This window comes from Hylaeus volcanicus, chromosome 2, assembly GCF_026283585.1.
Source record: "Hylaeus volcanicus isolate JK05 chromosome 2, UHH_iyHylVolc1.0_haploid, whole genome shotgun sequence".
In the NCBI taxonomy this organism is placed as follows: Eukaryota; Metazoa; Arthropoda; class Insecta; order Hymenoptera; family Colletidae; genus Hylaeus; species Hylaeus volcanicus.
The window spans coordinates 29,588,959-29,614,294 of record NC_071977.1 but is presented as its reverse complement, the minus strand read 5'-3'; the positions used below and the strand labels follow the sequence as shown (position 1 = coordinate 29,614,294).

The window sequence follows — 25,336 nt, the reverse complement described above, 5'->3', positions numbered from 1 at the left end:
CCAAAAATGTTGTAACACCTTGAAAGAGGTGGTTCGGGAGGTGATTTGAAACAACTTTTTCCTTAGCGAAAATGTTATCCGAGGCTTCGTTGAGGAGATATCAACGGAAAACACTGACCAATCAGAGCGCGCGTACTACGCTACCGCGGCCACTCGAACGTTCTACGCGCGCTCTGATTGGTCGGGGTTTTCGCTTAATATCTCCTTAACGAAGCCCCATCCGACATTTTTGCAAAGGAAATTGTTGTTCAGAATCGTCTCAGCTACCCCCCATTTCCGGCTCCTCCCCGAGTTTTGGGACACCCTGTACAGAGAGTATGATAGATATGTAGAGACTCGCTTAACGCATCGGGTATGGGGTGTTTCAGGGTCAACAGCCACACGCGGAAGACGAGAACACGCCGCAGAAGAGGGTGGACAAGATCTTCGATCAAATGGACAAAAACCACGACGACAAGCTGACCCTCGAGGAGTTCCGGGAGGGTAGCAAGGCCGACCCAAGGATCGTGCAGGCGTTATCACTGGGCGGGGAGTAATGCTAATCTCCGTCGGGGCGAAACGATTCCCCGATCGTTCGAAATCGGACGATCGTGTCGTCGCCTCGAACACTCCAGTCGTCGAAGCGAATAGTGGAAAATCAATCGTTCGAACGATAAGGATAAGCGAAGCGAGCGACCTCGAGCCAACTCCCCCGTAACAGAATCATGCAGCCGGCGTACACGCATACGTAGGTATACACGCATCGACGCGGCACGAGGCGACTATTTTCGACAATTTCTTCTCCTCTCTCCCATCGCAGAAACGATTTTCTTCCCGTTTGCACGATTCTACCGAAATTCCGTAGATAATCGTCGAGGGCTATGAATCCAATTTAAAAAGAAAATGCACCCCGTTGCAGGTACGTATTCGAGTAGATTTAGATGTTTCAGACTCACTTCTCGATCCTCTTACGCCATACCGAAGAGTTCGAGAGCGTTTAAAGCATCCGCTCTCGTAGCCGACTACATTCCATTTTTAAATTGGATCGTACCGAAAATCGTGCGACGGTATCCCTAGAAAGCGTACAAGTATCGCGTAGTGGATGTCGAGTAGCCGTTAGTTTTCTAGTTCTTTGTACTCAACCGAATCGTCGACTATTTTTGTACGAACGGCGAACGAAGCGAACAACGAAAATACCAACGCATATTTGGCACCTATTCCTCGATCAAAGTTTCATTCGGACTACATTACTGCTGGTTATTAACGAAACTTTTCTCGTACGCGACCGCTGCTTTCCGACGAACTTAATCAAATAGCTATTTCATCCTCAACTTTAAAAGCAATTTTCGCGCGATCAACGAAACGGATCGAACTAGAGTTTCGTTGTTACATCTATCGTTTTTAAGTATGGACGCGCGAGAACTCGGAATTCGTAGAAACGGAAAATGTCACCGTCGAAATGTATCGCGAGCAGGTGCGGGCATTCGAGTAATCGAATCGCGAATAAAGGCGCGAGAGAAACTGCGACGTCGATCACAAAGAAGAAACTGTAGCTGTCGCGCGGCTTCCACGTGCACGTGCTCGGACCAAAGAAACCAGCGAAGCTGCAGTTGAAATAATAATAGAAAAGAGGTAGACGAAGGCAGGTGTGGAGAGCGAACGCGTGCCGAGTACATTGTCTGTTTATCGATTCCGTGCTGAGCTTACGCGTGAAACTTTTACTCGAGAACTTATCGTAGATCGCTGTACCGCGCTCGGTGAAAAGTTGTACGCTCGCGTGGCTACCATTCTGCCAATTTTCGAGCCAGCGAACAATTGTTTCGACCGTTCTATTTCGTGTACACGAGTCAACACTTTTATCGCGACAGGCCAGTTACGGTTTCATTTGCATTTTTATGGGATCCGGACTATGGTAACGCCCATTTTCCCGTCACTTTTTTAAACCTTACTCGCGTCGCTCGATCATCCGTTGCGCTCGACGATCTCCGGTTGAGATCCCTATCGTTGTCCGCTCGCGATGATTTTTACGCGGCGCGTCCGAAATAAAAAAGCGCGTTGAAAGGGATGGAAACGGAGGCGGGGATGAAAGAGGACAGGAAGTGATTAAAGCGAGAGGGAAGTGGAAAGGGTGGGCATTTCTCCTAGCCTTTTTAACTTCCCGCGGGCCGTGACCGGGCGAATACACAAAACCTCCGGAGAACAAAATCCACGGAAGGAGCGGCGAACGCAGCTGAAGCGAAATGTGGTCGATTCAAAGTGGAAAGAGAATACGCACGGAGCTGAAAGCGAGGCCACTCTTCGAATACTCGAACGCTTCGGTGACTTAAATACGTACTCGAGTACCAGAGTATCGTTACTAGAATATTATCACAATCGATAATAATATTTCTATTCGGCTGGAAAAGCAAGACGGTTTTTTCGCTGGCGCGCGGTAAAAGACAATTTCTTTCGCCTTTCTTCTTCGTATTCTCGTACTTCCCACGCCCCGTTCGCAACGAAAGCAAATTTCGTTTCCATTTGCGCGATGAAACTCTTTCGCGAGATTCGAATTACGTGTGCGATAGAAAGGGAAGGGCAGCGAGTCTCGCTAGGATCTCGTAACTTTCTCGCCAAAGGAGAAGCGAAACGCTGCGAACTAAATATTCTTCGTGGCGGCATGCTTCGAACGGGAACGCGGAGAGATACGTTATTTAACGGGTAAACTACCACTGGGATTACGTTTTTCTCGGCGGTATTATGTATTTACAGGGTCCCCGGACTTTGCGTCTTTTGAAAAATATAATAGATGGAGTTACGTTTGAAAGAAGTTCCGGTTTCCAGACGAACGCTATCGAATATTTAAACACGTGTCCACGTTCACGGTCCTCGATACAGATAGAACGACACGGAACGATACGTGGAAAGGTAAAGGTGGGAAGTTTAGTTTCGGTCTTGTTTCTCGATCGACGTGTATTCCCTTTCGAGATTTCGTTAGCGGAAATTGTCGATGGCGGCTGGGCAAGTCGAACGCGGCAAAGTTGCAAGTTTCTTTGGGAATTGCCTCTACCCTTGCCCCCCCCCCCCCCCCCCATGGAAAAAGATTTACACGAGGGATGACAACGGCCATGGTGGAACGGCGGAAAATGAAACCGAAGTTGGTCGTTTTAGGACCCAAAGGGACGTCGATTGAAATACTCGTAGCTTTGCGGATATTCGAGCAGCAATTCGGAGTTTTAGAGCTTATCCCCCTCCCTCCATTCTCCTCCTGACCTCTTCCACCCCTTTTGTGGCCGCTGTTCGCTTCGGGAATCGTAAAATGGCTGGCACTGTAACGGGAAAATGTTTTTCGGTCAATCAACGCAGGAAACCGTTTCGAAATTTCCTTCTAAATCAAATTAAACGAAATAAGGGTCGCGCAACTGTAATTTAACGAAACGCGCCAACTGCGGAGGAGAACGTCGGAAACATGCCGCGGCAAATAGCAACCGCGATTTATGGCGAACGCAAATAAACGACCGAAACCTGTCGTTTGGTAAATCAACGCGTCAGTCTTTCGGGCAATGCTCCCGTTCGCAATTTGAAAATTAACCGCCGACGAAAGTAATTTCAAATAATAATTCAATGTCAAATTAAAGCGCCTGCTTTGTGTCGTTCGGTTGAAACAATTTATCCAGGTTGTTAGTTGAAAATTAAAGCAAATATTCGCGCGTTCCTCGTCGACGTTCGTTACAGTTTCGCGCATCGCCGCGCGGCGTCTGTTCTTTCGGACGAGTCGAGTGTTTGCGAACGTCGCTTCCGCGTTAAATATATTTTCATTATTTTCATTCGCATCCTTGCTCGTCCAAGATTTAATTAATTCGTTTAATCGCCGATACGCGTCCTCCGATCGCAACCACGCTTTCAACTTCGGTTCGAAAGAATCCTGTTCGTCGAGTAGAACGATGAAACGCACTCACCGTGGAAGGGTTAATTAAACGACGGTATAGACGCCTTCGGGAACAGCAATTAATCTTGCACACTTCCGTCCCAGAAATACATCTCCGAGGAATTTCTGCCACGTCACCGAACGACAGACGCTATGCCAGTGGTATTGTATTTTTTTCACAGACGTCCGAACTTCTACTTCCAAATTAACGAGCCGTTCCTTTTACCATCGTCAGCGTTTCGCTTCTTTCCCGAGCAATCAAATTTGTCTAGTTCGCTTCCTTCTACTCAATTTTTAACCGCGCTAAGAGTCGCGGTATTTTCTCTAAAAACCCGATACCATAAATCCTTCGGGTTTTCCCCGTCCTTTTTCCGTTCACGTCTATAAATGGTCGCCTGAAAATGCCTCTCCATTAAGAAGGCTATCGTCGGAATGAAAGTACTCGAGTAGCAATTTACTCTGTGCTCGTAATAAAAATGTCTAGGAACTTCGGAAGAGTTCGAGTATTCGAGTCGATAGCTCGTTTACGGTTATCGAGGAATCGCCGACGCCGCACGCGAAACGCTTTTCCGTGGTTACTCTACTTTTTCACGTAATTTTTCATCGTTAATGAGCGATCGTACGCAACGATAGCGCGTGGGTGCACGCGTGGGAATTCCTCAGAGGAAACGAGTTTATTTCTAGCTGAAATTTGCATAAACGCGACCAGCCCCTGACCTTCTCGTTTTCCACCTGGCGTTACGTTCCTCTGAAACGCGTCATATATTCCACCGTCTCTGCGTCGGGCAAGCTATTCACTTTACTCGGCTTTTGTGGCACGGTTGCGTTATGAATCCAGCCAGCGGAATGGATTTTAATATCGGCGTCACGCCGAGGCATTCTCTCGGCGATCCTTCGACATCGTTCGCTACGGACAGGAAGCTAAGGAAACGTCTACGTCGGAGAAGGAGCAGCGAAAAATTTTCCGTATCGAAGCTGTTGCTATCGAAAATACGTCAACAATATTTTGCCCTGCTTTAGACGTGGTTTAATTCGCGAAGCTCGCGTTTCCTATAGCGTACCTTGCGATCGATCGCGGCTCCGTTTCACGCGTAAACGAGCAGCCACCGAAAACCGGGGGTTGGTTTCTTCGCGGAAAAGTTTCCTCGGTGCGGAAATACTCGAGCCGCTTCTATGTAGCGTTCATTCGGGACATTTGGGCCGGCAGCATCGAGAACTTTCCTCCGGAGCTGAAACTTTTCTTGATTTATGGTGGCAGCGCGAAGTGCTCATTTCGAGAAATCTCGCTGGTCTCTCGGAATATCGGCTCCATCGATCGTCCGCGCACTTTTCGTGGATTACGTCGACGTAGCTGCGTACGTATGGACACCGGAAAATTATGCGCCATTAACCGTGCCTCTGTCTGCGTCGCCGAGATTAAGGTCGTACCGAAAGTTCGGGGACGAAAAGACACTGGAACGGATCGAGGGGAATTTCTTTCGCGCGTAATTCCTCCAGCTACTCGCGCTTCGCTTCTGCTCCGGCGAGCCAAGCTTTTTCGCTCGGAAGATCACTGCTTCCAAGCCAACGTTCGCGTTACTTTACCCAACGGCGACTCTGCAACATCTACGGACCTATATTTTACCGGATCGAATCGAATAAAATAACCAAAATAAGAAAGGTACCCGGCACGCTCGCTTTTCTTGAAATATCTTTATCCATTAACGCAGTGCATTACAGGAAAATACTAAAAGTAAAAATAGAAACTTTACGCGAGTAAACAACGTATGCTCTGCGATCAGTGATGGGCAAAATCGTAATCGCAAATACGAGTACGATTGCAATCGAATGTTTTCGAGTTGTGATTACGAGTACGACCGTATATTCTTAGGGGTTTTCAGCCATAGAAATTGTTTACCTCAGAACCGACATCAGATTCCTGTTCCTCACGTTAAAAAAAACTTAGAAAACCATACTTCCGTCAAAATAAAATTTTTTTAAAATGTTACCCAGGCTCTGTTCTATGGGCACGAATTTTAATTAAAAATTTTTCATTTCTTATTTCGACGAATGTATGGTGTTCTAAGTTTTTTGGGAGCGAGGAACACGAATCTGAAGTCGGTTTTGAGGTAAAGAATTTCAATGGCTGTGAACCTTTAAAAATACGTAATCGTATTCGTAATCACAACTCGGAAAGATGCGATTACGATCGTATTCGTATTTGCGATTACGATTTTGCCCATCGCTGTCTGCGATATAGCGTAACGCGATTATGTATATCGAATTGTGATATCTATTTCACGGATAACGGATCGAGCTACGTTCACCTTTGATGTATTCGTTATTAGAAACGTCCTATCTAAACGAGAACGTTGTCCATAGCTAGCCGATAGATCGATCGCTATCCATGCGGGTTGCCTATTGTTTAAGTTCGCCAAATGTTTAGGAAGCAAGCTCTCGTCGGTGTGAATAGCCACGCGTGATCCTACCCTCGCGGACTCCCGTGTATGCATTCTCTCGAAAAATCTCTGGATATTGGCAAACTTCCCACTGTTTTTCCTTCGTCGGCGTCGTTTTCATAAAGTTACGCGAAGATTCACGAGGACCGCGTCTACGAATATCCTTCGCTTGGTCTGCACCCAACACGACTCACCCTCTGCCCAACTTGTTTCGCTCGACGAATCCAACGTATCGTTCAATGTCGGTAGCTTTGCTTCTGTGACTCTTGCTGTAACTCAATCTAGGAATACGTATTCTTGGTTATATTACGCGTGGCACGCATTCTGCGTTCGTATACCGATCCGAATGATAAATCGCTGCGATTCCCGTGCGTGCTAATCAGATCCAAGAAAGACTCGGTGTTCCATGCTGTCGGCTCGAGCGTAATGTCCTTTCCGTGTCGGTAGTCTTATGCAAATTCTAGCAGAGCGATATAAAGCGGCGGAGCAGCGAACGAGTAAGCAGGAGGTAAACAGCTGCGGCGAGGAAATGTGTGGCTAAGCTGGGAAATCGACGACTCCCCGGGATCATCGCTCCGGGCCCAATATCTCTCTCCTTTCCGTGAAGTTTGCAAAACCCTTCTCGACAGGCGAGACACGTTCCCGTAGCTTCGTAACTCCATTCCCAACGCGATCGCCGCGTAACTTACCGCGTATGCCACGGAATATCCACCGAATTATCTCTAAACAGCTGCGACTCCCGAGCTTCGTGATTCGTACGAATTATCTAGGTCGGCACGACTCCTCGATTACGACATTTTAACGCTTTAGTTTTAGGCTTTCTAATTGCAGTATTCAGCTATTCGAATTTATTTACTGCGTTGATGCTTGTCTACTTACAATGTTCGATGTATGGAGGAATTATTCTCAGCCTAGATCGGCATATGATACCGTAGAAAATTCTTTTTTGAATTAAAGTCTGTTTCTAAATAGCCCGGTAGATAAAGTGACCGTTAAGGTGACCGTCGGAACAACAGAAATATGTCACCGAATCAATTTCCTCTTACAAAAGTTTCCCGGCTGTCTCATTTTCTGTAACCACTCCGTACCGCTCGGAACGAACCTCGTTCGAAACCGCTTACGTGCCGTCGCTGCGACCAAAGGTATAATGTCGCTCGAACGTCATTCGGACTGATCCGATGCACCGTGAAAGGTCGGTCGAGGAAATTGAGGCGGGCACTTTCGGAAAATCGTCGGGTTTTCGTATTTCCTGGGGTCAAAGCGCGCTCCTCTGAACACTCGTCCGACGAGCGATCCCCTACGCCACCTTCCTTTCGTTCATTTCATTTCCAGCGATATCGTTGATCGAGTACCCCGCATTTAACAGCTACGCGAATACGTCTCCTGGCACTTTTACGTGTCACTTGTTGCATCGTTCCTGCCCTGCCGAAAGTACGCCAACGTTTCAACGATTACCGACCCTACTAATTAGCGTGCCAGGGTATTTACACGGAATGCGCACGCGAACGAAGAACGAGAGAAACGACCGTCCCTTCCGCGCTCGTAATTCTTTCGAAGGTTGGCGTTTCGATAAGGAAGTTAAAAAAAACGTGATCGCTTTCGTCGTCGTTCGTACACGAAAACACCGACGCGCTAGAGTTTAGAGATTTCTCTTCATCTTGCGGTAAGTAATCTTACGATTAATTAATGTTAAGCGTAGTCGTCGCCCGGAGGCGCGAATGGACCGTTAGAAGAATCTTTTTATCGCGAAAGTTTCAGGAAACGAAGTAAATTTTTATCGAGACTCGCGAACGCGGAACCGTGTCCGCGGCGAGATGACGTACCGGTATGCGTGATACGCTCGGCGAGTTCTCGAGCACGCTATCCGAACACGAGAGCAAACGATGACGATACAAACGTTCTCTTCGCGATTCGAACCGAACAACGAACGCGTCTTGAGCTGTCGTCGAGGCGAAGACTCGTGTAATTTTACGTTCGAAACGAGAGATGGGGAAAATTCTGCTCGAACAATAACTACTAACTACAAAAAGTTCGATAACTATCGAACGATTTATTCGGCCGAATACGGATCAGTTTTCGTTCGTTCGGAGAAGAAGTTTGCCCATCTTCCAAACGGCGTCGTTCCTTCGCTTCGACGGTCGAAGGCGAGAGAACGAAATTAATAGTCGGAGGGTGTAATCAGTCACTCGACGGTAGCAATAATCGAAGAACATTGTCAGCGCTGTTGATAAGGGGTTGTAAGAGGCGGGCGGTTCCGAGAGGCCGATTATTTAAGGGCGAGCAATCCCCTCGAGGAGTGACGGGTTCGAGGATTTCGCGTCTCGATTGGAACGCGTCACTCGCTATCACAGGGCTGCGTTATTATGTAAACGGCGAATGTTGGCCAAGTCGAACGCGACGGTACGACGATCCCTCGAAGCTTACTCTTTCACCGAAGGTCCGTCGGCAGGGTCGAGTCCGGACCATCGAATCTCTGGAACAGTGTTTTAACGACCTCCGCGTTACTTGATCGACTCGCAAACGAGCAGAAATTACGTTCCCTTAAACTCTCGCAAATGCAGGAAGGCTTGATTCGACGTATGCGCACTGGGCCAAACGGTAGCGCTCGACTCGATCCTGTTCAAGCAATTTTTCGTTTGCTCGACTGCCACGCGAAAATCACGCTCAAAAACAGAGAACCCCTTATATTTTTCTATTTGCTCCGACGGACAGAAACGACATCTTCGTTGCCGGAAGATCGTTCACGTTCGCCTCGGCCAGCGCCGGAAACGTTTCGTATCGGCGATTCCTAACCGCTCCGGACACAAACATTACAAACATTATTTAATATCGCTCGTGCCGTTATTCGATTTTACAATCAGTCCGCCGGTAGCTTCCAACTACCGCTCGGCACTTTCAAACAAACTGGAACGTACGTTTGGGTCTGGGACGTTGATATCGACTATCTCTCTCTGTTTCTGCATCGGCATAAAAATACAATCTCGAAGTGAAAGTCGCTAGCCGAATCGTACGGCGAACAAAACTTGGCCATTTGATTCCAAGAAGATGGAAATGGTAAAACTGCACGGGGTTGCAGTCGCGCTCGATCGAGCGAAATCGCAGAGACGAAAATTCCGACCGTGCCAAGGTGAATAACGACCCAGAAGGAAAGAAACGAGCCACGAAATTTTAGAGGTCGACTCTGTGCACGAATCGGCGAGTATTTCACCCAAAAGTTTCGACGCTTTTCTTGCGACGCGTTATTTACACCCGACTGCAGCCTGACTGTTTTATGCTCAGTTTTTTTTTTTTTCTGTTCAAGCGTAAAGGGTGACCCAAAGTCCGAAAATGAAAACTCGCCGAACAACGACATAACCCTCTCGGATCCGACGGCAGCGTACGAACCTTTGATGTCTAACGCAACGATCGTTTGTTATATGTTTTATATTATACATTTGCAATTCCTTCGAAGTTGCTTCGCGTGAAACGATCAGCCAGCGAAATCTGAACGAAAACTGCGTCTGAATTCCGGGTTTCGACGGGGTTATGGACGAAGGGAATATTTCACGGTTAAGAATCGCCGATTCGAGGGAACGTTTCGTCGATAATAAGCGATCCGATCGTCGGATGCCGCGCGAGCGACGGAGACGGCTCGAGACAATTAATCGGGGCGAATCCAGTTAAATTTACTTATTCGTACGTAAGCAAGTCGCAGGAACTAAGCATTGTCTTAAGTAATTTTTACATTTTCAAGGGAAATTATAATGGTAAGAGATCGATTTCCGCATAGTGAGAGTTCTAGATGCTTTTCGTGTAAAATTCTCGTAAAGAAGCTTCAAGCCAGGGTATCCACTCTTCTCGGAGAAGGGCAGAGATGAGCACGATTTTATTCGACTAAATTTTTGTTCGTTTAATAACATTCGTTGAATAAAAAATATTCCTTGAACAAAACGTATACGTAAACGCAGATACGTAATTGTAATAACGATTAATTATTAGTGCACTGTGATATACGATATCATTACAAGTCGTTTATGTTTTATACGTTATTCGAGATTTTCATCCGAATAAGAATTATGCCCGTCCCTGAAAAGGGAAGAAAGGCTCCTGTGAATGACGTGTAAACGAAGAAATATGGGAATCGAGGACAGAAGAGGGACGCTGACTCAGTCTGAGCTACTGTTTTTGAATTTTTGCATTCTCTCAAGTACTTTTCGCGCGGGTTTCCCGCGACGAAAACTCTCTCTCTCTCTCATAGGTATTCGATTCCTAATAAACCGTGGAGAGATCGAGAAGGGAGAAAGACGAATTCGGTGCGTTCAAAGATGTAATTGTTCTCCGATAAATACGACTGTAATTGATTAGCGAAGGTGACATCTTAAACTCGAGCCTATGCGAAAAGAAAGACGTACATTCTCTAAACAATTATAGATGCGTTAACTTATTGAAACCTTTTTCCCTGCGAAACGAACGTTTAACTAGCGTTTACTCGAACGGAGAAGAATTTTCGTAAAATTGCTCGGCTCACGCGCCATCTGGATGTTAATTTTCAGCTGACAAAGCGACGGCTTGATCGTAAAAAAGAGTAATAAGGGAACAGCTTGCGAGATCGCGGTATCGCGCGAACGTCTCGAACCATCGAGTCGAACACACCAGCTGCGCGGAAATTCTAATCTCCAGATCCTCAATTTTATCGAGACGTTCGCTGTCTGATCCAATCTTGTCTCCGCAGATCCGTCAAAGTGCCGTGAAAGCACGACGTCGATTCAAACTTTAATTCGTTCCTGAACGACGCTTGCTCGCGCAAACGAAAGAAGACGCGATGATCCTTGGCCACTCTAAAATCCTATCCTTGTTAACGTCGAGATTCGATTCAACTCGCAAGGAAGATCAACCAACTGCAGCGCAACACCGTATGTTGAACGCTAAAAAATATTGGACATTAGAAGGAACCTGACCGGTACAACATTGACACTTTCGCTGCGGATGACGCACATGCGCGTCCTTTGCTTTTTTAGTCAGTTCAGTCGTATTTAAATACTCGTTACGATCTAAGCATTCGTGTTGGTCTGTTCTTTTGTGTTTAGTGTCGTGGTTAGACTTTTGGAAAATTTTCTTTCTGTGTTCGCCCTTATAAAACGGATAATAACCAACCGGGACTTCCGGGCATCGAACGCCGTAGGGTTTGTAAGAAATTTTTCATTTAAAAAAATATATCATAATTGCAGCTCCCAGTGAAAGTGTTAAGGGGTGACTTACCACCCCCTGAACACGAATATCAGCCGGTGTCTAGCGATTTTCGATGCTATATTCGCGTACAAAGTTCCACGAAAATCGACACGCAGCGGTTGAGCGATGTTCCTTGTCGGCGGATACGTATAATTTTCTTGCGGATAGACGAAACCGTTTCATCATTTTTGCAACGGTTGCATCGAAACGGAGAGAATTCCGTGTACGAGCGTCGAATATTACAGCGAGGGCACGGAAACGTGAATATCAATGTTCTTCGATGGATCTTCCACCTATCGGCTCTCCTTCTCTACCTCTCCCTGTTCCTCTCACTCGTTCAACGCACCCACGATTTTGACAAATGAAACCTCTCTACGCGTAAAGTTAAAAGGAACTATTCTATCATAGCGTAACTATAAATATTTTTAAACGCTGCAAACTTTAAAGAGGCTACTCTAATGCGTACCGTTCTACTTGTATCGCTATTTGTATCGCTGCTATTACCGCCTAGTTATACGTAATACTAAACGCTAATCTACCGTTAATCTACTTACAGCAACGTGACAAACGTTTTCCGTCTGAAACGCGTACTCGTACTTTCTCACTCGACGAAACGGGAAGCATACAGGAGGAAAAGAGAACGAATAAGGAACGTTTCTCGAATCGCGACGTTCGCACCAGAGACGGGCGGAATTTTATTCGAGTAACTTCGATTCACCGAACTTCGATTCGAGTTCAAATTTCGCGTTAAATTTGTATCGTACGAATTTTGTCTCGTCTCTGATACGAACCTACCGACGAGGGAATGGAAGACGTGGAAGAATACATTGGCGCGCGCACACACACATACACGTACAGAGACATACAGAAAAATGAACATACGGACGAAGAGACACGTGTATATTTAAAAAAAAAAAAACGTCAAGATCATTGTTTTACGAACTTTCTGTGATAATTATTAACAATCACTAAATACGAAGAGAATCACTTATTACGAGGTGGCAGGAAATGGACGAATAAGCGATGAATAATTATAATAACGGCGAACGATATCGCGGCGGAGGTAGAGAGAGAATGGAAAAGGCAACTGCGGCATTGGATAAAAAAAGATGGTCTTGTTATGTGGTAACGTTACCGTTCCGTAGTTTGTTGACGATTCGCGTGTCCGTCGGTGATACGGTCTTAGCAATCGACCAACCGCGGAAACGAGCATGTAAGAAAAATCGACACGCGACCTCGAAACGTTGCTCGGTTACCACGAAAATCTAAGCGCATTGTTATTTTGTATGGTCCCATGCGTTTTTTCTAAATGACGACGACATCGTAACACACGATAAATGATGGTGATTAATAAAAATAAATTGAAGCACAGGTGAACGCGACACGTTATCATTCCTTACCACCTTTTCAAATTTCAGCACGATGTCATTTCGTAAGTAAAAGCATTGGGTTGTCCGGAAAGTCCATGTCGATTTTTGGTAAGTGGTACAGGTCTGAATTTATCGAAGCGGTTGAAAATAAATAACTAGCATACGTCCCTTAACAGTTGGAAAGGTCGTGGAGCAAAATTGCACCTATGTAATTCAATAAATATACAGGGTGTCCCTGTATTACTGATTCTACATGAAAAAACAAATCGAAAATAAGGAATAAAATTTGTTCATTCGGCGTTTCGTTGTCGAGGAAATCGATTTTGAATATTAAGCAAGTACGGATACACTTAACTATGGCCTAGGTAGACGGACCTCGATACAGACTTTAAAATTCGCTCTAAATCCGTAGACAGAAACGGGTAATACAGCACATCATCTTGATACTAATGATACGAGTACTACTTATAAGTATCATATGCATAAACATACGTACGACTTGTATCGGGATCCATCCATCTAAACCAGAGTCACGTGTACTCGCTGAATATACAAAACCGATTTTCTGAAGAACGAAACCCAAACGAACAAACTTTATTCTTTATTTTCGATTTGTTTCTTTATGTAGAATCACCTCCACCTCGATTGTACCGCCGATGCTGTGACACCCTGTATATCAAAATTCAAACGTGTTTTTGACTGTTTCTCAGAAATTGCCACGAACTTTCTCTGGACAACCTAATGCAATCCTCCTCATCGGACAGGTAAAAAGTTCTTCTCGCGGCACGATGTGCTTACGACGTTACTTTGATTATCAAATTTCCATTTCCCTAATCCCCGTGGATATAAGTTTTTATCTGGATAAGTATTTTGCCTATCCCTGTCTCTTTCGATTAACTTCTTCCGCGAAGTTTGCGAATCTGTCGTCCGGACGGAATTAAGATCGACGAGAAAAGTTGAACCGTTTGTCGCCGAAGAAGAAATTAATATCCCAGGAAATTAATAGGCAGCGCGATTTATCCCGCTAACGCGTAAACTTTGATTGTCATTCCAGAGAAAAATATGTCGCGAATATGGTGCGCGAGTTTTCCATTCTACCTACACCTACTTCTAGCGATCGCAAGCGGAAACGAACCGATGCGTAGGCAGACGTCATTCTAGGACTAATTAATTTCTTTGTTCTCTACCGTCTAAAAATGTCTGCTTCCGATTGCGACGTGCTTTAAACGCAACCGATGCAACTCTTCCGTGCGTCGCATGTCCTCGTGCAGAGCTTTTATCCTCAACTGTACCTCCTGTATCGCCATCTCGGCAATTTTTACCTTCAAACGTTTCTCCTCTGCCTGCAACACGATTTTCATTGTAATTAAAAAAAAAAAAAGAAAATCGTTCGGAAAGATTAACCGAAGCGTCCGCTCGCGTACTTCGAGCTGTTGCAAAAGCAATCTGTGCTTCAACTGATTGCGATAGTCGGTTAAAAACACGTAGCCTTTGGATCCGAAAGGTTCGTTCCGAGTCTCGGAACTTCTCGTCCTAGCAGCGGCGTCGTCTTCCTGGTTCTCGATGGAAGCAGCCGGTCGATTTTCCGCGGAATACTTCCCGACCTGTTTCTCGTACGTCGAGTCGTTCGCTGCGCACTCGATCGAATCGCATTCCTCGTTGTCTGCAACAATCGTATAATAATACATCGAATACAAACTTGTTTCATTCCGCCCTTACTTGCGTCGACGTGTTTCTCGTTTGAATTCGCTCGGTTATTACGTTCCATTGAATTATGCGAGTCGGACGAATCTTCGCGATTGCGCCTCTCTTTGTGATCGCGCCATAAAACATGGAATGAAAAGAGGGAACGTACATCGCGTCTATTCAACGATGGACTGAAAACCAGGTCGCTTTCGATGTCTAACAAAAGTTTTTAACAAGTGGAATCGTTCGCTGTTCTCTAGGAACGGCTCAGCGACGAGCGACGTTTTTCTAAAAGTTACGTAGAAAAAATGAAAAGAAGTCAGAAGGAACGTGCAAAAATTTCTTTTACCCGAGTTCCTCGCGGGCACTCGGTGCGTTCCATCGGCTGGATTTCTGGACCCATCGTCGTTATTTTCCGGATAAATGACCGACACTGTGACGCTATTGTTGGATATATTCGCGTTGGACACCACGATACGATTTCTCGTTTTATGATCGATCGTATCGGTCGGCGAGGACGCGAGACGGTCCTCGTTCGTAAAAATCTCTTTCCTCTCGTCCAAGCTATCGTCCTCGGGATTTGTATTCTCCGACGGATTTGTTCCTGGTCCGTCGAAATCGTCCAGCGTAACTTCGTCGTCGTTTTTCTCGGTCTTGACGTGCGAGAGATCTTTAAATCAAACACGAGACGATAAAAGACCGGTTCTTTGTCGGTGTTTCGTTTTCATTCGACGCTATTCCGTGCAGGATAAACTGCGAAACGACAAATTAGAAATAAGAGAGTACGTACCGATGAAGTTGTCCAAGGCATTAATTTTCTGGGATATCGTTCCGTTATCCTCGTACGTTTCAGGAAGACGACATCTCGATTCGTCCGACGAGGTTTTCGAACGATCTCCAAACGGCCGAAGAGCGTCATGGATTTCCGAAAACGAGTTCGCAGATCGATTGTCAACAAATACTTGATATCGGTTCCATTCGGATGACTCGGTTCCTTCCGATTTTCCGCACTTCTTACTTTCCTAAATACCACGAGAAACGAATTATGCTTGAAGGCCGTACGAACCTCGAATAAAATACCGATCGGTCAGGAGGAGAAAAACGCGGATACCTTCCCCAGCGCTATAGCCTTTTTACAATGGTACTTGTAATTCTGCCAATATTTCTTAAGCTGAGCCGACGTCTTGCGAGTGAAGCCAGCCTTCTTGAACTCGCTTTCGATGATCGTCCAAATTTTCTTGCGCGCAAGCGTGGAGGCGCTCTTGTCCAACAACGGGGCGTACTGCTTCATTATGGACAATAGATGAACCCTTTCCTCCTTATCGAATTGATTCTTCTTCCTGTCGGTCTCTGCGAAATTGCGCGGCATTCTCGGCTGATCTTCTTACACGGCGCACCGTATATACCTTCCCAACGAACGATTCCGTGCCTCTCGATGCGTGCTTGCTCGAGAAATACGATGAAAACCGAGGCTTAAGATCGTAAGATCGTTTGAAGCCGCAGACTGTCTTGGCAGAAGTGCGACAACTTTTGTTTCAACAAAACCGCCCGACGCGATTCGTTTTTCTTCGCGTCGCGTGGTCAATGCTTAGTAGTTTTGCCTGTCTTTTTTCCGTTCCCTCGCCTCTGGAAACATTCGACGCTTAAACGTTGCGCGATTTCAAACGATCTTGACGTAGAGACGGAGAATCGAGTCGATGATACCGTAATCGAGACAGAATTCGAGAAAGGATCCATGTTTAATCCTTTGCGCTCGGGTGGCGCCTCTAGGGCGACATATGTAATTTAAAAATGATTCCGTGAACGTACAATTTCAAATTCACTTACATCGGAATATTATTAATTGAAATAATAATACATTGAGTCATGAACGTTTGTATTAGGTTGCCCCAAAAATTTCTTAATGTTCGCGTTATTACCCACTAGCCTGACGTTTATTTATAACGTCGCGTGTAAGTGTAAAAAGAGAGTAGAGACACGTGGATCATCCTTTCGGCACACATATTCGTGCACGGGTCGATCGCAGGCGAGAAGCACTCGTAATTACATAGACGCGAACCTCTCAACTTTCTACCGTTCAAATTTCGCCGTGTCCCGTTCGCGATTATTGCATCGATACATCATTGCGCAATATTTACGAGCCCCAGCGGTGGCTGGGTTAGCGTAATCCATGCGCGTGATCCTCCTCGAGATGGATCGTCGGAAAATCCGATCTACTCTGTTTGCTCGGGAGAAAACAAAGCCGGCGAATCTCTGCTCCGGCTCTAATTCGTTCTGTAATCGTCCGACAAGGAGAAAGTCATTAGTAAGAGGCGTCGATTGCAAATAAAATCGGTGCGAGAACAATGACGGATCTTGACCGATCGGTGCCCGATGCTAATCGCATCCAGGAACCTTTTCTTCCTCGATAACGTTCTCAGAAAGCCGAGCGTTATTACGGATGTATATTCGTCGAATTTTAGAAACCGCGTGGACGCCGAATTTTTACGCGGATTCGCCAGAATTTGTACCGCAGTGTAGAAATTCAACCAGGTCATGGTCACCTGTTTTGAATTGCTAAAAAGGAGGGTCGTTCGATGGCAAGGTTGCCAGGCGAAATGTCGCCGATCGAACGGTATCGTAACAGAATTCTTGCGAACTCTCAGGTTTCTACGGTAACAAAACGCGAACGTACTCTTTTACTATGCTCTCGAGTAAAACCGAGCTCGTACGTCTCCGAAGACAAAGACAGCGACGGAAACTTTCGATCGGTTCTAAGAAGACGAACGCGAGACAATTCGTTTCCGAGGTTACCACCTGTCCACCGCGCGATTACGCAAAGTGTCTAGAGGTGGCTGGGAGAGAAAATGCCTAATTAATCAGCGAATTTTGTTGCTCGCAGCCAGAGCGTCGCGAAAACTTTACGACCTTACCTGCTGCGCGAAGAGCGCTGTCACTTTCTCGCGGCGGTTGTCGAGGCGAAGAAATATGCACGCCACCGACTATTCCTCTTGGAAATTACTGCAGATAATCCGTTGTCTGTGCTATTCGAGATACAATACCACAGGAGAACGTATTATTCGCGGGAACGAAATTGTTGCCGATTGTTGGATGACCGATCTATTGACTGAATTATAAATAAAGATATCAGAATGAAAGCGTCAACACAAACTAGTCAGACCTGTTTCTCGTATCTGTCATCAAAAACCCTACAGGATGTTTTCCTGGACACGAACGACTAGACGAGTTGGTCATCCAGTACCAAGGGTCATAATCACCTCTCTCAACCCAAGAGGTCTAGGTTATAATATTTAGATTATTGTAATACTAAATTTGCAAATAAATTAACACAACACGTCTATTCTGTCGCAAGATTTCGTCTGAACGGAATGCATATCATACGACAGCGTCGTCGGTTGCGTTTGGATTGTTTCAGTCACGGACAAATTATTCTTTTCAAGAATGTCGGTCGTCATACGTCTGAAACGGAACGCGTTCGAACCGATCCATTACGGTAAATATAAACACTCGTGTTTAATAACGCGAAACAATATTTGTCGGAACCGAACTGATCGGAAACGCGATGTGTCTGAACGGATAATATAAATCGTCCTTAACGAAAAAGAAAAGTACTTCGTGTAACCACCGGAAGTGCTCGAGATCGTTATTACCAGTTCTTAACGATTCGTCGACCCGTGTTTTCGCCGTGGAGCAAAGGCGGCGACGCGTTACGACCCATCGAGGACCAACAGATTGCGAGCAGGGAATCGGCCGCGGAGTCGGCAGAAAAGTGCGGCTCGTGGCGACGTCAGTGTTCCCGCTACCCACGCGATGGTCCCCTCTTTAATTAATAATTCCGAGTTTCTAGGTGGAGGCGTAAATGCGCAATCTTGCCTCCGGCGAACCGCCGGCAGCCGGTTAACCCATTAAGGAGCTGCGACCAAGAACATCGAATGATTAATGGCTTATCGCCGAGGCGATGGCGCGATACAACACGCCGCGGCTCCTCCACGGAAACTTGGACGGAAACTAGCAGCTGCTGGTCGCGATGGATGGCGACAAACTTGTGATTTTACCAGAATTAGGGGTTTATCCTCCGATGTTGTTGCGTTAGGACTTGTCGGAAGAATAAACATCCTTGCGATGGGAGAAGCAACGCGCCTCGATGAATCCAGTAAGAGGGGGTATTCGGGGCCTCGAGGTGACGAAATAGAATACACGTGTACGTACTTTGATACCTCGCGCAGTGGTTCGTTTCGCGAAAAACCTGGCCAAAATTCAATTTTCGAAGTACGCGAAATCGGTAAACTGCCATAGTGTATTTATCATATATGTAACAATGCAACAAAAACCATTTCTGTACTTCAAATATAACGATTATTTTCTAAGACGTAGCACTTCAAAGTTGACGATTTTTCTCGTCCCCTTAATTTTCACATTAATTTCATATTCCTTATATTAGAAAATAATCATTATATTTGGAGAACACAATTAGTTTTTGCTGCAGTGTTACATACATAATAAATGCATTATGCCAGTTTCACGAAAATCTAATAACGTTTTAATATACACGTCGGCCATATCGGATCCGCTATTTTGAATTGTGCAATTCTGATATCGTGATTTGCGGCCTAAATAACTGAAAAATATGAAATTTCATAAAGAGTCGAAAACTCTTTCTAATTTTGGCATTTTGGACCACTGTGCGTCATCGTATACAGGCTCGACAGAGGAAGCGAACTGATAGATGATAGAACAATGTCGGATCTTGACCGATCGGTGCCCGATGCTAATCGCATCCAGGAACCTTTTCTTCCTCGATAATGTTCTCAGAAAGCCGAGCGTTATTACGGATGTATATCCGTCGAATTTTAGAAACCGCGTGGATGATTTCCAAATTGCAGGCTCCAAGATCACCTCGAAGACCTTACAGAGCCGAACACGTTTTATATCAGCTACGTTTGACAAATATCGCAAAGACATGCAAATTTGACGGGGCGGAGACAATGGATGCTGGGCGAGCTGTCGACAGCCAAACGTCAGGAGGGAACGGAGCGTGCTCGGGCTTCTTCCTTGCTTGAAAAATGAGCCGTTTCGAAGGCGAATTGTTCTGAAAGATGAAAAACGAGCGTTATATGCCAACGCTGAACGACAAGGAGACCGGTGACTGATCGCGACGAAAGCTCCGTACAAGCACCTTCGGTTGTACGCGATATGTAAGCAAGTGGAATGAATTCTTTTAGTTTACTTTGAACTTACCAAAATATGCGTTGAAAATAAGAAACTCAGTTTTCCCTATTTAGATGCTCGCCAAGAATGTTACCACTTAAGAAGATCGACCTCCACTGACGGTTTGTAAATAAAGAATCGCGAAATGCGATGGTAATAAATTGAAGCTTAGAGTACGAGTACACGAAGGTCGTAGTGCACGTATACAGTGCACTTGTAAACACAAAACTGTACCATGTAGCCGTTTCGAAGGCGAATTGTTCTGAAAGATGAAAAACGAGCGTTATATGCCAACGCTGAACGACAAGGAGACCGGTGACTGATCGCGACGAAAGCTCCGTACAAGCACCTTCGGTTGTACGCGATATGTAAGCAAGTGGAATGAATTCTTTTAGTTTACTTCGAACTTATCAAAATATGCGTTGAAAATAAGAAACTCAGTTTTCCCTATTTAGATGCTCGTAAGAATGTTACCACTCAAGAAGATCGACCTCCACTGACGGTTTGTAAATAAAGAATCGCGAAATGCGATGGTAATAAATTGAAGCTTAGAGTACGAGTACACGAAGGTCGTAGCGCACGTATACGGTGCACTTGTAAACACAAAACTGTAGCATGATATATATCGACAAAATTGTTTCCCTATTTATATGCTCGTCACTGTATGTCACTTTCGCTGCGGACGAAAATAAGTAGCCGTTCCCTGGGAGCTGCAATTATGATATTTTTTTTAATGACAAAATTTCTTACAAATTTTCTAATATTATTATTTTGAAAAACATATATCTGTGGTAACATATTTGATTTGTAATATGATTGCCGAACGAAAGAAACGAAAACTGAAAAATAATAAAAACAATCGTATATTTTCGAAATTTATTATTTTTTATGATAATTTTTGAAGCACTCTCCCAAACATAACCCCGGGATATCTTGACATGCTTCACAATGGTAAATGGTGTCCTTCCTTTCGATGAACAGACCGACATGAATGCTTAGATCGTACCGACTGTCTAAAATTTAGACTCTAAATACGACTAAACCGACTAAAAAAGCAAAGGACGCGCACGTGCGTCATCCGCAGCGAAAGTGTTAACGCGATTAACGTGTATCGCGGGTGACTTTATCGGAAAGTAAAGATTTCTTTTCGGATGGTATCGAGAATCTATAGAACCACCCTCGTAACAGCGTTACGAGTGAAAAGTTGTCGCGTGTAGGGACGTTACGGTTTGGCAAATATAAGCCGTATCGAATTCGAGCCTTCATTGTCCGCCACGTGGATTTCTACACGTACGGAGCACGAAGCACGTAGAAAGCTGGCAGTTCACCGAACACCAAGCGCGCAGAATAGTCATTAGAAGAAACGACTGAAAAATTACGGGAAGACGAGCTTCCGTATATGAGAGGATATCGCGATTCGAGGATGTTATTACGGTAAAAGTTTACAAGTGTTCGTAATTACGCGGTCTTAACTCTGGCGCGATATTAATTTTGAAGTAGATCGCCGCGGTTGCGCGATACTTTTCAACAACGTTTACGTTCCACCGTGGTTTAACGTATCCCACTAAATATCCTATTAAACGTTTCATTTCTGTCGACGATATATGCGCTACCAACAAATTTACGTTAAATCGTCGGAGAAACGATCGCGCGTTTCTGCGTTTATACGATCGATCGCGATAAATCGTTGTTCGCGCAAAGACCGAACGCTGGATCGATCGCGTACGGTTTTATTAAAGAAGTTGGTTGAATGATCGCGATGAAGGTGGCACCATGGTTGCGGGAAAAGCGAGAGCCGTTCTAACAACGCCAACAAGGTAGGATATCCCCTTTACCTACATCGATTAATCCAATCAATCTAATTTTCGATATCCCGATTTTTGATCGCGCATCTTTCTTGAACTAGTCACATTTTCATATTATCGCATGGACAATTATATTGCAATGATTTCAGATATTTCCGACTGAAAGGCACATTTTAAAGCCATTTTGTTTCTTATAATGTCGCATTTAGAGGGAAGAAAACAATGTTTAGACTTTCTCTTCGTCTTCTACTTCGTTTACGCGAGGGTCGCTTTGTTCTGGAAGCGTTGTGCGGCTCTTTTTCACGCACGTCGCGCATTGTCTGAGTAAATCATGGTTTTGCATGCTTTAGCGCGCATCTTTTGAAACCGATCGTGGAAGAGCGCTCGGTTCCTCGACGCTTCGCGCCGTTGAATTCCGTTCCTAAGGCGCTCTGGAATCGATTTCAAAATGAACACCAGAAAAAAGAGTGGCCGAGATGCGTTCGTTGCAGCTGTAAAATACGAATGGCGGCTCGCGGCTTGCTACGAAACGTTTCCGCGAAACGGAAACGTCCTTCCATTAAAACGTTCGAACCACTACCTGTACGCATTCGTTTTATCGAGCGCTGATAAATTTTCATTCGGAATTCCTCTTTCGTTTAACCAAAAGCATTTCCATTCGCGGGCTGAACAGCGCAAGAGATTCGGAGTGCGCGTTAATCGAACCGTAAATCACAAAGCGGTAACAAAACGTTTGCGTTCCGCGGTGCAACGCGGAATCTTTCTTGAAAACGTTCTGTAATCTTGGCATTTTCGTTTACCGTAAAACTTCGCGTACTCCATCTTCTCTCGTCCTCATTTGTTCTTTCGTTTGTACCGTTTTATGGTTTTAGTTGTACTCTTTAACGCTACCTCGCAATTACAATTCATCACCAACCGATACTATACTTTGTACCGTCTCGTTAATATTATTGTAACTAACGTTTACCGACTATATAAGCAACAAACGCAACGTTTAATCGCTTCCGGACTCCGCGTACTACGAAGTGTACGCGAGTATGCTAACGATAAACGAATTATTGGGAAGACAATGATGAGAAGCGAGCGTAATACGATCTTAAAAAAAACGTCGTGAAAAATATTAAAAGATTCGTAAATCAACGCAACTCTTTTGCATCCGGAGAACAATAGCGGCGCGCGCGTGCCGATGCATCCTCGGGCTTCGCAGCGTATCCGATTTAATTCCCTGTTATTTTCTCATTAATTCAGCTAATATGGCTACCTACGCATTACCACGGATCGCGTTGCTTCGTTCCAAAATACGCGCCGCCTTTGCGTAACGGCGAATTACTCGTCTCGGTTCGCAACGCCGATCATTTTTCGGTGAATTCGTTATAAATTCGTTAAAGGCTGCCTCGAGGCAAGCATCGATTCGGACCCTCGAGGTCGCAAAAAACCTCTCGGCTTTACGATCGGGATCCTTAAATAAATTAAACGCGTCTCGAACCTCGAAGAAGCGTCTCGAACGTTGGATTCGTAGCTTCCATTTTCTAAATTTTCAAACTTCCGCCTCGTTTTTTATTACCGCTGATACTTCGCTCTCGAAGAGGAGTACGAACGAAACTAGGTCGGATCGCGTCGTCTCGAAGCTTCGACTTCGTTCGAGACACGACACCGTAGGACATCGCATCAGGGACGAAATCGTCCCTCGAGCTTCGAGTTCAGCACGCGTCAGCGTGTACGGTTCGTACGTCGCCTCTAATTTTCGACGTAACGACTATCGATTTTACATTCGCACTCGAACCCGGAAAAGTATCATCGCTCCTTGTAAGGGCCTCGACAATAAATCTTTCCAGCGACCAGCGTGTCCGAGCATTATCTTCATTATCGTCGAACGTGAGTCGAAGAAAGCTTTCATCTCGGCGACCGGCAGGAAATGTTGCGGGCGTTCGTCGAATCGTTACAGATCGCCATTTATCATCGATCAACGTGTTTTTCTTTTCATTTGTTTCGATACCATTCCGCGCGGGTGATGAAGACGATGGGAGAAGTCGAGGGTGATAAAGATAGTGCGAGGAGAACTACTTTTAGGGAAAGCTAAGTTTGCTAAGTTTGAACGGATACAGAGAGAGAGGAAGGGAAAGAAGATGAAGGGAGATGAAGTCCAGGGTGAAATGGTTAGAAACGTAAATGGGGTGAAGTTGGCGAAGTGTAGAAAGGAAAGAAGAGAAAGAGGTAGAGATAAGTTTAGAATGAGGATAGATTCCCGAAATGTCCTAAAGAGAAAATGTATTCTACAGAGTTGGGAGATGGGATAAACCATGTACATAGAAATCGTTCTAGAACTACAGAAACGTTTAGAGCGTTCGAAGACCACTTGTATCTATGAGATACTTATTATCGGTAAGAAAGAATAGTCGCGAAATCCACGTACATTACAATGTACAGCAGGTCTGAGGAGATTAAAGATTACGCAACCGAAAGCAGACCGCAGTGTCGTGTTTTACTTTCAGCGAATTCGTTCCCTTTGAACGTCGTCGAACGACGAACGTCGAACGATGGGCGAAGATATCGCGAGATCCCAAGAGTTTCGGGTGGCAGTTCAGCCCGGAGGCAAAGTTCGCGCTCGAGGAACTTGTCTCGCACCGAGATCGATCGAACCAGATTTACGAAGTTGAGCGCGTCGTGGACGTGACGCGATTTCGTTGAAAAATGAAGCGGGGATCGTTTATTTTTTCCAGCGTTTGTTGGGCCCCGCTGTTGATGATACAATTACGGCGGGCAACGGTGATGGCACGGTCTTTCTACAGACCGGCTAGGAAAGGGGGTACAATACCTATATAAAGCTTGAATGAAGATGCTCCCAGCTATTCACTCTCACCTTTCTCACAAGCGTGCGCACGACGCGAATCTTCCGGACGGGAATCGCCAGGGAAGATCGACTCGGTCTTCGTTTACTCGTCTATCGTGGAAAAGGATTTCGCTCTGAGGTGAGTCCCATCGATTTACTATTCACGGTCGACTTCGACCTCGCGTTTGGATTTCCTTATTCCCGACACGTTCAGATCGCCGCGGAAACTCGCGTAACGGGGGACCATCGCGTGGATCCAAGTTTCGCGACGCCGTCAGGTGAAAAAAAAACGCTAACCGAGAGAAAGCGATGTCAATGAATTTCGCGTCTACCTGTGCATTCGCGGCATAGTTGCAGTGTTTCGTCTCGTTAACGGTTGGCCGTTGTTCTCGTCGAGATTAAAAGTATCCAATAATGAATAAAAGATGAATAATTAAGAAAAGGTCAAGAATAAACAGTTCCCGGTGCTGGTAGTCGAGCACGAGTTTCATCGGACCTTTATTTCGCGGTTTCGGTCAGAGATGTTGACCTTCCTCGGGAATGACTATCAATTTCGATGTTTTAGTTTCGTAACTTGCGTTAAACAGAGAAATATTAAGTACGATGTACCTTTGAACTTTTATCCGGTGGGAGCAAAGTTTCGCGGTCCGGTCTAGTAGGAACTTTTAATAGGTCGTAAGAGAGATCTATCGCGACGAACTATTTTTCAATTAAAACTCGATTAGACCGACTGTCCACTCCATTACAAAGATGTATTCTTTGCGTTTGACCTGCTTTTAATTATTTCTTCTTTTTTTTAATTTTAAAATTCTACTTTCGCCATGGACGACTCGAACCTGTCTTTCATCTTTTACGAACGTGTTCTCGAAAGATGATGAACTATTTCTCAATTAAAGCTCGATTAGACC

At 45.2% G+C, this 25,336-nt stretch overlaps 2 protein-coding genes across 2 annotated transcripts in view; one reads left to right on the top strand and one right to left on the bottom strand.

Moving 5' to 3' along the window:
• LOC128885241 (frequenin-1) overlaps window positions 1-5,867 on the top strand; it is a 40,731-nt gene extending 34,864 nt beyond the window's left edge. The window contains exon 8 of the mRNA XM_054139182.1: window positions 369-5,867. Within this exon, the coding sequence (XP_053995157.1) occupies window positions 369-536 (168 nt within the window). The 3' untranslated portion in view covers window positions 537-5,867. The remainder of the gene's footprint in view (window positions 1-368) is intronic.
• Window positions 5,868-12,929: 7,062 nt separating this feature from the next.
• LOC128885037 (uncharacterized) lies at window positions 12,930-16,025 on the bottom strand. Its single transcript, XM_054138777.1, has 4 exons — window positions 15,697-16,025; window positions 15,376-15,607; window positions 14,935-15,255; window positions 12,930-14,613 (listed from the first exon to the last, which is right to left on the bottom strand). Exons 1-4 carry the CDS (start codon window positions 15,952-15,954, stop codon window positions 14,090-14,092), a joined length of 1,335 nt encoding a protein of 444 aa, XP_053994752.1. The 5' UTR covers window positions 15,955-16,025; the 3' UTR covers window positions 12,930-14,089.
• Window positions 16,026-25,336: the final 9,311 nt, after the last annotated feature.

Coding starts and splice junctions, on each gene's coding strand:
- LOC128885037 (XM_054138777.1), bottom strand. CDS start 15,954: ATGCCGCGCAATTTCGCAGAGACCGACAGGAAGAAGAATCAATTCGAT. Junction 15,256..15,375: donor TGCCTTGGACAACTTCATCG/GTACGTACTCTC, acceptor TTTGATTTAAAG/ATCTCTCGCACGTCAAGACC. Junction 14,614..14,934: donor AGTGCCCGCGAGGAACTCGG/GTAAAAGAAATT, acceptor GACGCAAGTAAG/GGCGGAATGAAACAAGTTTG.